At 39.9% G+C, this 15,227-nt stretch overlaps 1 protein-coding gene across 3 annotated transcripts in view; it reads right to left on the reverse strand.

Annotated features, from left to right (window-relative positions):
- Positions 1-15,227, reverse strand: part of LOC134317001 (histone deacetylase 4-like) — a 76,052-nt gene that overhangs the window by 14,965 nt on the left and 45,860 nt on the right. For 2 of the 3 annotated variants that reach the window (XM_062997633.1, XM_062997632.1), the window contains exons 12-21: positions 13,076-13,259; positions 12,789-12,922; positions 7,595-7,697; positions 7,453-7,499; positions 4,609-4,716; positions 4,468-4,523; positions 4,280-4,367; positions 3,037-3,156; positions 2,837-2,934; positions 1,581-1,699 (exon numbers count right to left, since the gene is read on the reverse strand). In XM_062997633.1, the coding sequence (XP_062853703.1) occupies positions 1,581-1,699; positions 2,837-2,934; positions 3,037-3,156; positions 4,280-4,367; positions 4,468-4,523; positions 4,609-4,716; positions 7,453-7,499; positions 7,595-7,697; positions 12,789-12,922; positions 13,076-13,259 (1,057 nt within the window). Of the gene's footprint in view, positions 1-1,580; positions 1,700-2,836; positions 2,935-3,019; positions 3,157-4,279; positions 4,368-4,467; positions 4,524-4,608; positions 4,717-7,452; positions 7,500-7,594; positions 7,698-12,788; positions 12,923-13,075; positions 13,260-15,227 lie in introns of those variants that run through there. The other variant, XR_010013155.1, reaches the window with a different exon arrangement.

Raw genomic sequence — 15,227 nt, forward strand, 5'->3', positions numbered from 1 at the left:
AGAAAGGAACCACCAGTCAACATAATTTTGAAAAATAATGCTATCACCCTAAAGAAAATCAAAGCCTGTCCACAATAGACTGTGTCTTGAATCAACACCAGCTGAAGGTGAAACATGTTTATTATATTCCATTTGAGTGCAACGCTGGCCGAGTGAAAAAGCAACAATACCAATATGTGCATGTAAATACAACAGTACTTCCAGTTTTCTGTATAGACATGACACTACCTCAGTGTTTCTGTAAATAGGCCTTTTGTCATTCTCCCTTTTTTAGAAAGAGCTTAAACTTGGGAGGAGCTTGTCAATGATCTCAAGGGAGCTGGGAGCACAGTCACCAAGAAAACCATTAGTAACACACTTCGCCGTAATGGATTGAGATCCTCCAAAGTCCCTTTGCTCAAGAATGCTCATGTACAGGCCCGTCTGAAGTTTGCCAATGAACACCTGAATGATTCAGAGAAAGCTTGGGAGAATGTGATATGGTCAGATGAGACCAAAATTGAGCTCTTTGGCATCAACTCCACTCGCCGTGTTTGGAGGCAAAGAAATGCCCGGTGGGGATGGTGTTCTTGGGGTCATATCCAGCATTTCTCTGCTCCCAGCTCCCTTGAGATCATTGACAAGCCCCTCCAGTGTAATTCTGGACTGACCTCACCTTTCTCAGAATCATTCTTACCCCACCAGGTGAGATCTTGCATGGAGCTCCAGAGTGAGGGTGATTGACTGGGATCTTGTATTTCTTCCATTTTCGAATTATCGCACCAACAGTGGTCTCTTTCTCACCAAGCTTCTTGCTGATGGTCTTGTAGCCCATTCCAGCCTTGTGCAGGTCTACAATCTTGTCCCTGACGTCCTTTGATAGCTCTTTGGTCTTGCCCATGGTGGTCGAGAGATTTGAACGGAAGAAACTGATTCTGTGACAGGAGTCTTTTATACAGGGACAGGACTAATTTGTGTGCCTCATGGGCACATAACCGGTCTGTGGGGGTCAGAATTCTTGCTGGTTGGTAGGGGATCAAATACTTATTTCCCTTAATTAAATTCAAATTAATTTATAACTTTTATTTAATGTTTGTTTTCTGGATTTTTTGTTGATATTCTGTCTCTCTCTGTAAAAATAAACCTTCCATAAAAATTATAGACTGTTCAAGTCTTTGTAAGGGGGTAAACTTACAAAATCAGCAGGGGATCAAATACTTATTTCCCCCACTGTATATTCATTGGCGAGATTCATTGCAGAGAACCAGGTGGTGTTGGAGAAACATTGTTGGCAACCATTTCATTGTCAGTCCCTGGGCAGCATAATGAAAATTTCACTATGTGTGCCGCTATTTTGTTGGAGTTTTGAGAAATTGAGCCCCTGTTCTGGAAATGTGTTAAAACATTTGTGGAAAAACTGTAAAACTGAGTTATCTGAGAGTAATCAGCATTAATTAAAGAAGGAATAAAAAATAAATTTATGAAGAGGAAGGATGGCGAGAACCAACAATCAAATTATGATGAAATAAGTAATTTTAAAAATACTATTGCAGTAAATGATAAAAAAAGAAAAAAAGATCTAAAAAATGTAAAATACTTACATTTGGAGGTGACCTTATAGCCTCCCAGTGGAGGCTGGTGTCCTTCCACAGCATCAAAACCTGCAGACACCAGCACAATGTCTGGAGCAAACTCAATCGCAATAGGCATCAGTACCATTCTGCAGAGAAAACCAACCAAAAGATAATATTAGAACAGTGGCTGCTTTAAAATAAAATGATAAAACATGCTCTGGGAAATTGAAAATGGTTGTTTAAAACCATAAACTGTATACCTACCAAAAAAGTTAGTAATGTAATATGTCTCTTTCTTAAACTACATATGAATTCTTAATATATGTGTGTGTGTGACACAGTCACATTATTATGACCACCAGCTAATATCCACATTAACCGCCGTGTGCAGCACGGCCAGCAGCTAGACGGGCTGGGAGTGACTCAGTAAGGTCCTGGTAGGTTGTCACAGGTATCTGGAGCCATGCTGACTGCAGTGCATCCCACAGCTGCTAGAGGGTGCGTGGGGGAAGATCCATAGAAAGTAGGAAGTCATAATACTGTGACTCGACTGTGTCCACAGTACTGTGACAGTATACTGTCTAAGCAATTGAGGTTTAAGGGCCTTGCTCAAGGACCCTACAGTGGTAACCTGGCAGTGGTGGGGCTTAAACCAGCGACCTTTCCATTACTAGTCCAGTAACTTAAGCAACCTACAACACCAACTGAACACTATTAGGATAAAATGGATTGTCTATTGCAAGCCAAGCCTTCTCATCCAACATCAGTGTCTGACCTCCCAAATGCTCACAAATTCCAACAGACACTCTTGAAAGCCTTTCCAGAAGAGTGAAGCCTGTTACAGCAGCAAACTTAAGGCTAACTCCATATTAATATCCATGGTTTTGTCATGAGATACAGTGTACATAAGAACAGAAGACTAAAACTAAATTAGCATTGTGGACACCACAAGCACTGGAAAGGCAACCTTCCAGAGGATTCTGATATAGAATGGCATAGACTACCATCCAAAGACTACTCTAAACTTGTCCAGAAATAGACATGAGGCGTTTTACTAAAAATAATATTTCTATTCTTAATTATTATAAGAGAAAAACTGAAATCTGCATGACATCAGGGACTATGACAGTTTTACATAAAAAAAACTGTGCATATAAAGCTGTGTGATACCAATTCAGTATTTATAAAACCAAATCTGTACAGTTATCCAAGACTTTCTCATGAGGCATTATATCACAGGATATTACTGATAGGTGTATTCTATAAAAGAACATAAATCTTACCTGAAGGCAGATAGGTATTCTGCATCACCCATAGGTGGATCCAAACCACCAGTAAAAGCTATGTTAACATTAAAACCCACTCCTGGTCCACTCCCCACCTGTGGATTAGCAGAACTGTGAGAAAAACAATGCCCCCACAAACATTTGCTTACTTGCTGCTGAGGTTCCTAATTACTTGATTACCTCATCAGGCTGATTACCTCATCAGAAGCCCCACTGCCTGGGAAGAAGTTCCCATCATCGTACCGATGGAGAGAGATATAAAGAACACTGGGGTCATCATAAAAAGCCTGCTGGGTTCCATTGCCATGGTGCACATCCTGTGTGGAAATTTTTATCAAAACACATTTATGAAACACTTCCAAAAATTCCATTTTGACGCTCTATCTCTGTAAATGTATAATCCAGGCACATTTGATGTAGAATTATTATTATTAATAGAATACTAAACAAGGAACTGTTTTGTACTATTTTTTTAGCTAATGGGTAGACTCGTTGGTGCTCCAGTTTTCCCAAAAGAAAAAGACCCTATCTAAAACTCATTCACCACAGAGTGTTGATATTTCCAGCTTGTGCAGGCAACAGTCTCCTTTCATTAAACACGGTCACCAGAAAACCTGCTGTGGCTCCCAACAGCCTTTGTCTGACAGGCTAGTTTGGTGTGCTATAATGCTGTAAAACTGTTTAAAAAAGAAGTATGTGTGTTATTGTAGACTAGTAAGTCAAAGAGGGCAGCCAGAGGTATGCAGCACATCTGGTGTACAAGTCAGTGTCTTAGTTCTTGTTACTGCATGGGCATAGTCAAGGTGGAGCTATATCTGTGTCCTTAATGTGGTATGGTGTGTGCTTTTTTTTCACACAGCTTTCACTCGCTGGCTAGTTCAGATGCTAATTCCCAAACATTTAATCTATTTTTGCAAACAGATTTTTGATCAAAATGTAATATAGGACACAGACAACCTCAGTTTTAAAACCTCATTTCATTTATCGAAGGGAAAAAAGGTTATTCAACACTAACTGGCCTGTGTAAAAAGTAATTCTCCGCTTAGTTACTTGAACAATCAATTAACCACATTTAATTGATAATTGGGTTTAATTAGACTAGACATGACAAGGTCCTGTTTAATCTAAACATTTCAGAAATATGAACAAGGTTAAATGATCCTAACAAGCACATTATACCATGAACAAAGAAATTCAGGAATACAGGACAAAAACATTACTGGAATATACCAGTTTGATAAAAGTTATAAAGCAATTTCTAAAACTATGGGACTAAAAAAAAAAACACACCACAAAAAAATGGGAAATGGGAAGAAAACTAGCATTAGTAGTAAATTCCCCCAGAAGCAGCTAGCATGGCAAAAAATAGTTTTTAATGTTTAAACTATAATTATTCTACAATTACCAAGTGTTAATACCCCAGGGAAAGAAAAAGCTTACCCAGTCAACAATCAGTATTTTATTGACATTAAGTCGCTGTTGTAGAAGTTTTGCTGCTATGGCAATTGAGTTAAAGTAACAAAACCCCCTGTAATAAAACAGAGAGTACAAAATCAGGGTCTTCCACAAAATAACTTTAAAATGACAATGTGATGTATAAGCAAACAAAAAAATGGGATGAGACTTACATAGGAGTGCTCTCTTCAGCATGATGTCCAGGAGGTCGCACCACTGCAAAGCCATTCTGCAAAGATGAGGACAATAAAATTCTGGCTATGAGTGACATAAGACAAACAGCACTGTCTGGGAAAAAAAATCATTCTTATCACCTTAAGTTCCCCTGATGCCACTTTAAAGACAAGTTCAACCACAGAGCCAACAGCCAGACGTGCTGCACTTGAGGAATGAACCTCATTCCAGATAGTGTCACTGTCCACCTGATACACATACACAACAAAGGGAAAGACTGACAATGTCTTGTATCATAAATAAAGAGATCTAATTTTGTGATGAGTGAGGAGTTGATTCGTATGAAGCGAAGCGTGTGTACATTTCACTCATATGCAGATGATACTCAGCTCATTCTGTCGTTTCCTCCTTCAGACACACAAGTCTCAGCTCGCATTTCAGCATGTCTGCGAGATATCTCACAATGGATGTCAGCTCATCATCTAAAACTTAATCCCAGCAAGACAGAGCTGTTGCTCATTCCTGGAGATCAATCTCCAACCCAGGACCTAGTCATCTCTCTTGATGACTCCCAGATCAGACCATCTGATACGGTAAGAAGCCTTGGTGTCGTCCTGGATAACCAGCTGACCTTCTCTCCAAACGTAGCCAACATGACAAGATTGTGCCGGTTCCTTCTCTACAACATCAGGAAGATTCGACCATTTCTCTCCATGGAAGCCACTCAGATTCTGGTTCAGTCACTTGTAATCTCATGGTTGGACTACTGCAACTCCCTCCTGGCAGGTGCTCCAATGTCCACTACTAAACCCTTGCAGCTCATTCAAAATGCAGCTGCTCGCCTGGTTTTTAACCAACCTAAACACTGCCACATCACCCCACTGCTGCGTTCTCTTCACTGGCTTCCTGTAGCTGCACGCATTCAGTTTAAAACTCTGATGCTCGCCTACAAAGCCAAAAATGGACCAGCCCCAAGCTACCTTCATGGTCTTATAAAACCACGATCTGTACCACGCAACCTCCGAGCCACTAGTCTTGCTCGACTTGATCCTCCACCCAGGACTAGAGGAAGACAAGCATCAAGGCTCTTCTCTGTACTGGCACCCAAATGGTGGAACGAACTTCCTCTGTCTGTCCGAACATCGGAGTCTTTTGCTATCTTTAAAAAATTATTAAAAACCCACCTTTTTACTAAGCACTTAAGCTAATTTGTACTTACTAACACACTTTTCCTAGAGTAATGAAATGTTTACTATGGAAGCACTACTGTAAGTCGCTCTGGATAAGAGCGTCTGCCAAATGCCGAAAATGTAAATGTAAATGTACATTCTGAGTTTCTCTCCTCAGTCAGCTCTCTGTTTTCACTCTTATTAATAAATTCTGTGATTTCAAATAAACACCAGCTACTACAGAACATTTTGTGTGACTCGCTTTCCTTACAGGTCAGAGGCTCAATTAAACTGAGTATTACCACAGAGCGACAGCCAAGTCAGGCTTGTTCTGGGCGTGGAACTAAAAGTTAGCTCCCCTGACTCTTCTGACTACTGACAGAAAGCGGGAATTAGGAAAGGTAACACTGCATTGATCAGCTGAGGACTCCACTAGCGAGGCCATCCATTACAATACTGTTAATAATCTACATCTTTTGGCTGTCAGTCAAAGCAGAGTATCCTAAACTAGCAAACTTAGCATTTGTACTTTTGCTCTGTGAAGCAACATTTTTTGCTCTCATCTACATCAAAAGCAAGTACCACTTACAATTTATGACTAGCTGGAACTGATATTGACCCACAAACTTCAATAAAAAGTGCTCGCAGAAACAAGCTCAGCCGTAGCATTAAGGTAGTAAATATTTAAATCAGCAAAATTTCATCATATGTATTAGAACTGGCACCGATCCGTGATATTGGCCCAAATCACAGGATTGGATATAGGAAGGAAAAAAAACATGTAATCCGATACTGTTGCTTAATGTAAATAACACTTAATGTAAATAAGGCCATTGTTTGTGTGTAAAGCAAATAACACACAAAGATACGTTCCAACAGTGCAGTTTATTGCCAGCTTGCAACTTGATGGCATCATTAACATGTGCCACTGATCTACAACTCATCTGCAAGAAAATTAAATTAAAACACACTGATCTACTTAAACTTTTAGCATTTCAAAAAATCTTCTACTTTTGCCAAATCTAAAAACACTGTTTAAACACAATAAAAATCGTTTTATAAATGATACATCGCTCACCTGAGATAAAGAATCTCTCACATCCTCAACGATAAATCCATTAGTGTTATGAAATAAAACAACTACACCGTTTCCCGTTTTCCTTGTCAAAATCCAGCAGGGTTTTTTAATAAGCGCGCTTTGGTTTTTAATAATCTAAAAACTTGACAGAACTTTAACAGAAAATCTCAACCAAACACTGCGTCAATTCTAATTGGTCCATCGTGTTTGATTGCTTGAACGTAAGTGAAACCAAAAATGCTGCTAAATGTTCTGTGTGTAAAAGTTAAAATAAAAACAGAAGTTTTGCATAACTGTGGTGTTGTAGGTTCTGTATTTATTCCTTTAGAATATTTGTTTCACAGTCTGAGCATTGTTATTTATATAGCTAGTTTAACCATGGTGCATTGAGACATGTATTATTACTGCTTAGTTGTTTGAGAGGAGAAATGACGGTATCGGATTGGTATTGGCAGATACTCAATTTGCAGTATCGAGCCAGCCCTATGATGAGCATAGCATGTTAAAGCTCCATATACAGCATACATGTAAAGTATTAAAATATGTGGTCAGCTGTTTCACACAGCTGCTAGACTGCAAACCAGTATGGCCAGTGTGGGTGTAGTGTCGTGCATGTGACAAATAAATTAAAAATGAAAGGAACAAAATTACAGACAAACATGGTTGCTAATAAAACTGTATTTACATGCTGTCCATATAAAAGCACACACATATGCATGCACACGATTTCCACTTACCCCAATACCACCACAAGGCAATCTGACAAACATGGACATCACAGAGCCTTTACAAGAGTAAGAACAACAAGTACATTTTAATACCAAGCAATATGATGATAAGTTATGTTCAAGTGTTATGTAAGTATAGTAAATAGCTTACTGTCTAGTTTTTGGCATAGCGGGTTGGTGCCATACAGCATGACATGAGCCTCAGAGTGCACTGTCTGTAGCTCCTCTAAAGTGGCCTTCCTTCCTCGAATACACTGAATGAAAGAGGAGCCAGTGATTATTATATTAAATGTACATACAAACATGAATATTGTCATTTCCAATGAACAGTACATTCATATAATGAAACACCTATTAATAGTCCAAACTAAAAACAGTCATATCATATATAAGACTAGTGGTGTATTATACCAGATAGGGTATTGTACCAGACAAACTTGCAAGGGCAAGAAGTCTATGTAAACCAGCCAAAAATTAATGGAGCACCAAGTCCTGTTATTAGATTGTTCACTTTCTAGAAGCACTACACTGATACCTACTGGCTGGATGTGTGATGTATTTATTGCAATATAACACAGTCAGCAGCAGGTAACAGCCTATCAGACTGCTATCATATGAACTGCTATTATATGGCCAAAAGTATTTGGACACCTAACCATAAGCTTGTTGGACATCGAATTTCAGAAACAAATGATATTAAAAATTGAGTGACTTCTGTCTGATCTTTTTAGCTATAACAGCTAAGTTCAGGGCTCTGTGCAGGCCACTGGGGTCTTTTTAAACCAAACTTTTCTTAATGTCTTTATAGCCCTTGCTTTGCCTTACATAACTCTTGCTGCAAATCTTTATACATATACATTACATGTATAATAAATTCATCCCACCTGTTAGCAACTGTTGTGGCTAAAACACAGCAATGTAGTAATTAGAAAGGTTGTCAAAATCGTCTGTATGTACGTGTATGTATGTGTATATATATATATATATATATATATATATACTGTATATATATACAGTGTATCACAAAAGTGAGTACACCCCTCACATTTCTGCAAATATTTCATTATATCTTTTCATGGGACAACACTATAGACATGAAACTTGGATATAACTTAGAGTAGTCAGTAGATTTAATGTCTTCTGAAAATAACTCAACACACAGCCATTAATGTCTAAATAGCTGGCAACATAAGTGAGTACACCCCACAGTGAACATGTCCAAATTGTGCCCAAATGTGTCGTTGTCCCTCCCTGGTGTCATGTGTCAAGGTCCCAGGTGTAAATGGGGAGCAGGGCTGTTAAATTTGGTGTTTTGGGTACAATTCTCTCATACTGGCCACTGGATATTCAACATGGCACCTCATGGCAAAGAACTCTCTGAGGATGTGAGAAATAGAATTGTTGCTCTCCACAAAGATGGCCTGGGCTATAAGAAGATTGCTAACACCCTGAAACTGAGCTACAGCATGGTGGCCAAGGTCATACAGCGGTTTTCCAGGACAGGTTCCACTCGGAACAGGCTTCGCCAGGGTCGACCAAAGAAGTTGAGTCCACGTGTTCGGCGTCATATCCAGAGGTTGGCTTTAAAAAATAGACACATGAGTGCTGCCAGCATTGCTGCAGAGGTTGAAGACGTGGGAGGTCAGCCTGTCAGTGCTCAGACCATACGCCGCACACTGCATCAACTCGGTCTGCATGGTCGTCATCCCAGAAGGAAGCTGACGCACAAGAAAGCCCGCAAACAGTTTGCTGAAGACAAGCAGTCCAAGAACATGGATTACTGGAATGCCCTGTGGTCTGACGAGACCAAGATAAACTTGTTTGGCTCAGATGGTGTCCAGCATGTGTGGCGGCGCCCTGGTGAGAAGTACCAAGACAACTGTATCTTGCCTACAGTCAAGCATGGTGGTGGTAGCATCATGGTCTTGGGCTGCATGAGTGTTGCTGGCACTGGGGAGCTGCAGTTCATTGAGGGAAACATGAATTCCAACATGTACTGTGACATTCTGAAACAGAGCATGATCCCCTCCCTTCGAAAACTGGGCCTCATGGCAGTTTTCCAACAGGATAACGACCCCAAACAATCTCCAAGATGACAACTGCCTTGCTGAGGAAGCTGAAGGTAAAGGTGATGGACTAAACCCAATTGAGCACCTGTAGCGCATCCTCAAGTGGAAGGTGGAGAAGTTCAAGGTGTCTAACATCCACCAGCTCCGTGATGTCATCATGGAGGAGTGGAAGAGGATTCCAGTAGCAACCTGTGCAGCTCTGGTGAATTCCATGCCCAGGAGGGTTAAGGCAGTGCTGGTTATATCCAAGTTTTATTTCTATAGTGTTGTCCCATGAAAAGATATAATAAAATATTTGCAGAAATGTGAGGGGTGTACTCACTTTTGTGATACACTGTATATATATAAATATAAATATAAATTTCACAAAACTTAAACGATGTTTTGGCACTGAGGATAACAAGCGACATAATGTTTCAGCTGTTATTTGATCCCATTCTTTCTGTAAACATATCTGAAGTTGTGCAACAGTACAGGGTTGTCATTTTTCATTTCAAGTTTTTCATACATTCTCTACTTAGCACAGGTCAAGACTGCAGGCAGGCCAGTCCAATATTTGTACCCTCTTCTTTTGCAGACCCACCTTTGTAATGTGTGCAGGATTATGCACTGTAGAGGAAGAAATATGCAAATCCTTTTCAATCCCTTTCAAGAAACATAATTTTTAAACATTTCAATAATTTTCTCCTGCATTTGTTGACAAACTGGAGATCCTCTGCCCACCTTTGCGACTCAAAGACTCAGCCCTGTAGTGACACTGCTTTTGTACCAAATCATGATTATAATCACCAGTTGACATCAGCTGTTTGAAATCACATTATTATTTATGCAAAGCCACCGCCATCCAACATCAGCAGAGACGAGAGGTATGCACTTACTACACTTAGTAAGGACAATAACATCATCATACTTCCTGCTGACAAGGGTAGATGTACTGTTCTGTTAAACCAGATAGACTATCATGAGAAAGTGATGTTGTTACTTAGTGACACTAACACTTATGAGCTGCTAAAACAAGATCCAGGTAGTAGCTACAACAAAAAGGTGATAGATTGTCTGAAAGTTTTAGAACAGAACAATGCTATTGACAGGGCTTTGTACTACAAATTATATCCAGGGGAGGCTACACCTAGTCTGTATGGGTTACCTAAGATACACAAACAGGATGTACCTTTACGACCCATTGTTTGTATGATTAACTCTGTGACTTATAACATTTCTACGTTTCTAGCATCGATTCTCAACCCGTTGGTAGGTAGCACGGAACACCACATTCAGAACACCATGGATTTTGTGGACAAGGTGAAGGGCGTCATCATGGAGACAGAGGAAACAATGGTCTCGTATGATACATCCCTTTTCACGTGCATTCCAGTTGCTGAGGCAGTGGAGGTGGTCCGTAGGAAATTACAAGGTGACCCCACCCTGAGCAAGAGGACCACCCTTACCGCGGACCAGGTGTGCGCACTCCTAGAACTGTGTCTTCAGTCCACCTACTTCTCGTACAGAGGACAGTTCTACAAACAAAAACATGGGTGTGCTTATGGGGTCCCCAGTCTCACCTATTGTTGCAAACCTGTACATGGAGGAAGTGGAAAAGAAGGCACTAAGGTCCTACTCAGGGACACCACCGAGTCATTGTTTCAGATATGTGGACGACACCTGGATTAAAATAAAATCAGAGGAAGTACCACATTTCACGGACCACATCAACTCAGTGGACAAACACATCAAGTTCACAAGGGAGGATGCAAGCAACAACAGTTTAGCCTTCTTAGACTGTGAAATTGCTATTCAAGATGGGGGACGTTTGAAAGTAAATGTGTACCGCAAACCAACACACACGGACCAGTACTTAAGGTTTGACTCCCATCATTCATTGGAGCACAAACTAGGAGTCATCAGGACGCTGCACCACCGGGTATCCCCACAGACACTTTGGCCAAGGATAGAGAGAAATCTCATGTCAAGAAGGCCCTGGGTGAATGTGGTTACCCCAACTGGGCATTCGTAAAAGCGGGAAAAATGCCCAAACATGGCTCCAGTGGATCGAAGGAAGGAGAAGGACAACCGCGGTCTAAGCGCAAACCAGTGGTGATTCCATATCGTATCGTGAGTATCGGAACAATTGAGATGGATATTCTCCAAACACCGTGTTTCAGTTGCTTTCAAACCCCAGAACACGCTACGCCAGAAATTTGTTCACCCTAAGGACCGGGTTCCTTGACACAAACAGAGTAACGTAGTGTATGCTGTTAGGTGCAGGGAGGATTGCCAGGAACTGTACATCTGGGAAACTAAACAGCCACTGGCGAAACGGACGGCCCAACAAAGAAGATCAACCTCTTCTGGCCAGGACTCCGTGGTTTACACCCACCTGCAAGCCAGTGGCCACTCATTTAATGATGAAGATGTGCAGATCCTTGACAAGGAGGAACGCTGGTTTGAACGGGGAGTCAAAGAGGCCATCTATGTGAAGAGGGAACGACCATCCCTGAACCGGGGAGGGGGCCTGAGAGTACATCTTTCACCATCTTACAACGCCGTAATAGGAGCTATACCCCAATCATATGTAAAAGACACACATGACCATTGTAATTAATGCTCATTGTGATTTGCATATGGACCTGATCACCAGTTCCATTGTTATGCAATGAGCGGTGATCGGTCGTTATGCAAATCGGCTGCATATAAGGTTGGGGTTATTCACCACCAGCTCAGACTGAAGAAGTCATTCGGATTGAGTGACGAAACGTATCTCTACAACAAACTTGTGTCCAGATGAACTGATTCAACTTTGTGGATTATTATTTAGTTTTCACTAACTCATTACTATCCCTAAATTGCCCTGTCCCAACTTTTTTGAAATGTGTTGAAGACCTGAAATGAAGGAATAGTTGTATATTAACAAATGAAATATAGTTTACCAGACAAGACATGAACTATCTTGAGTTTATACTGTCAACAAAATCAAAGTCAATGTAGAAAAACATCTAGCTGCATTAGAGAGGCCAGTCCACATTGTGCATGTTTTTGAGCGTGAAAGGACACCGCATTACCCTACACAAACAAGGGAAGACATGAATTTTGCTGCATAGCCAGTTTAGAATTTTGACTGATTTCAGCAAGTGATATAAAACAGAAATTTCACTTACAATGAATCGTATCAAAGTTGATTATTGTATGTGTAATCTACTATTGTAGAACCAATCTTTGTTCAGTAGAAGGATGTACTTTTTGTGTTATAAAATTTGTGTGGTATGGCAGAAAGAATACCTCACACTGCCCTCGTAAGCCTGTCTCCTGCAGTCGCGACCAGATGCTTTGAATCCGGCCTGCATGCTCGGGGTGTGTGCTAGTATTGCCACACATACACTGGTGCTTCTGCATCAGTGAGTCATATACAAGACCTGCAATAAAAGTCATATTGTGGGAGATGCAACAGATTACTTGATGATGAATTTGTGGAATGTGACAAGTCATGTGGGATAAAGCTAGAGAAATATAACAAGAAATAGAAGAGGAAAGGAGTGAATAGTGCAATTATTCTTTTCAAAGCTGACCTGTAGTAAAGCAAGGTTTGGACAGCGGCTCCTGTACGGTAATAAAGGAGGATGATGCTGGAGACGATTGGGCCCTGGAGAGAGGGCGGTGTCCTGGAAAGGTAACTGACATGCCAGCAGCCTCCATGGAGGCCTGGTAGTTCCTCAGCTGATTAATCCTCTGCTGCTCCAGTAGAAGGGCTTGCTGTTCACACAAAGAGAAAACAGACATGCTTAAATCACAAACATGTCATCTATATCTTCAGCTGTAACAAACTTCATAATCATTTTCCAGAAATTCCTCTGTATCCCTGAAATGAAGAATGCTTGAGCATTGATGCATTGTCTCTTGGGTGGTGCAATGGAATATTATGCTTGCTCACCACTGTTGAGATATGGGTTTAATTCTTAACAGTGCTATCAACCAACCAGGCATTTACACAGACATGACTGGTTATGTCTATAGGGGGGATTGCCAAAGCCCTGTGATGGTCCAGGGTATTTCTGCTTTGTGCCTGGTGTAATTCATTGGAACCGGAACCTTTGCAACCCTGACCAAAATAAAATAATTAATAAAAATAAAATTTATGATTACAGGTTTTATAGTAAATAAACACATTACACATAAGTTTTAATTGCTGCATGTTTGCAAAACAGGTTGCACAGCAAAGTCTTCAGTGTTGAATTCAAAAAACAACATGGGCAGTAACTTATAACCAAACCATATAATACAAAAACACGACACACAAAATTACACTTTTTTTGAGTGGCCCACTGAGATTTTAATTCAGATTATGGAAACTTTGCACATTAAGGTTAATTGTAAAGTTTAATAGAAGAAGACGAAGATAGAAGATATACTTTATTTGTCATATATACATATACAGGTGTACAGTACAATGAAATTCTTTCTTTGCATATTCCAGCTTGTTTGGAAGCTGGGGTCAGAGCGCAGAGGTCAGCCATCGTACGGCGCCCCTGGAGCAGACAGGGTTAGGGGCCTTGCTCAAGGACCCAACAGTGGCTGCATAGCAGCTCCAACCAAAATTACCCAAATGTACTGCACACTGCAGTGGTCAGTTTATAAAGATGTGTAAATGGTGCTAATAATGTGGGTGGTTCTTTTAACACTGCTTGGCTGAAAGCATTAGTGGCAAAATACTGTACTATATATGCAAAATCAATCAATTATCAACAATGTTAAGTACTACAAGTAGTATACTATGTATTAAGTATTGTGAGGTTTGGAACAGAGTCTCTGTAATGATGAGAGCATTTGATATGCATTATTAAAATAAGTTATTCACATGTTATGGTATCAGCATGCTTAATTAGATTAAAATAGCTTTAACAAATTTAAAAATGTATAGAAATAATAAAAGTATCTCCTTAAAAACATTAAAAGGTCCCCAAAATTCTTTTTTGTAGGACACAGAAAAGATACGCAAGATCACGTTTGATCATCACTGCCATGTTTTTTTTAAGATTTATACTTTATTGATTTTCTTCTCTCCGTTTCACAATATAAAACAAAGCAAATACTTCTGCAGATACATGACATATATACCGAAGAGTGAAAAAAAATAAAAATAAAATAAAAAAATCAAACGAAAAACACAGTAATACAGCAGGTATCCTCATAAACTCACAAAAAAAAAAAAAATAATAAATAAAAATTAAACGTACGATTTTAGAAAAACCTTAACATTTTTAATGCCGTTCCTCATAGGTTGAAATACAATAAAATGAATAACTCCCCACTACATACATTTAATTATCTGATTCTATCTCTTCCTCTTCTTCTAAATAACTTAAATATCTTCCCCATTTTTTAGTAAATCCGTCCATCCTCTGCCAGAGCCTGAATGACATTCTCTCATAAGCTGCCACTTTTGCCAGTTCATTTTGCCATTCATATGTAGATGGGATACCTGGTAATTTCCATTTCCTAAGAATTATTTGTCTTCCAATCATAATACACGTATGGATCCAGTTGGCCAGAGATTCTGGCCACTGTATCAAAACTGTAGGATCCCCAAGCACATAAAGTCTTGAGCAAAAGGGAAATTGTATTCTCATAATCTTGACCAAGTATTCATGAATTTTCAGCCAGAAGTCTTGAACTTTAGGGCATTCCCACAGGGCATGAATCAGTGTACCTTCCTCCCCTTGA

Source organism: Trichomycterus rosablanca, chromosome 6 (genome assembly GCF_030014385.1).
Source record: "Trichomycterus rosablanca isolate fTriRos1 chromosome 6, fTriRos1.hap1, whole genome shotgun sequence".
NCBI classification, from domain to species: Eukaryota; Metazoa; Chordata; class Actinopteri; order Siluriformes; family Trichomycteridae; genus Trichomycterus; species Trichomycterus rosablanca.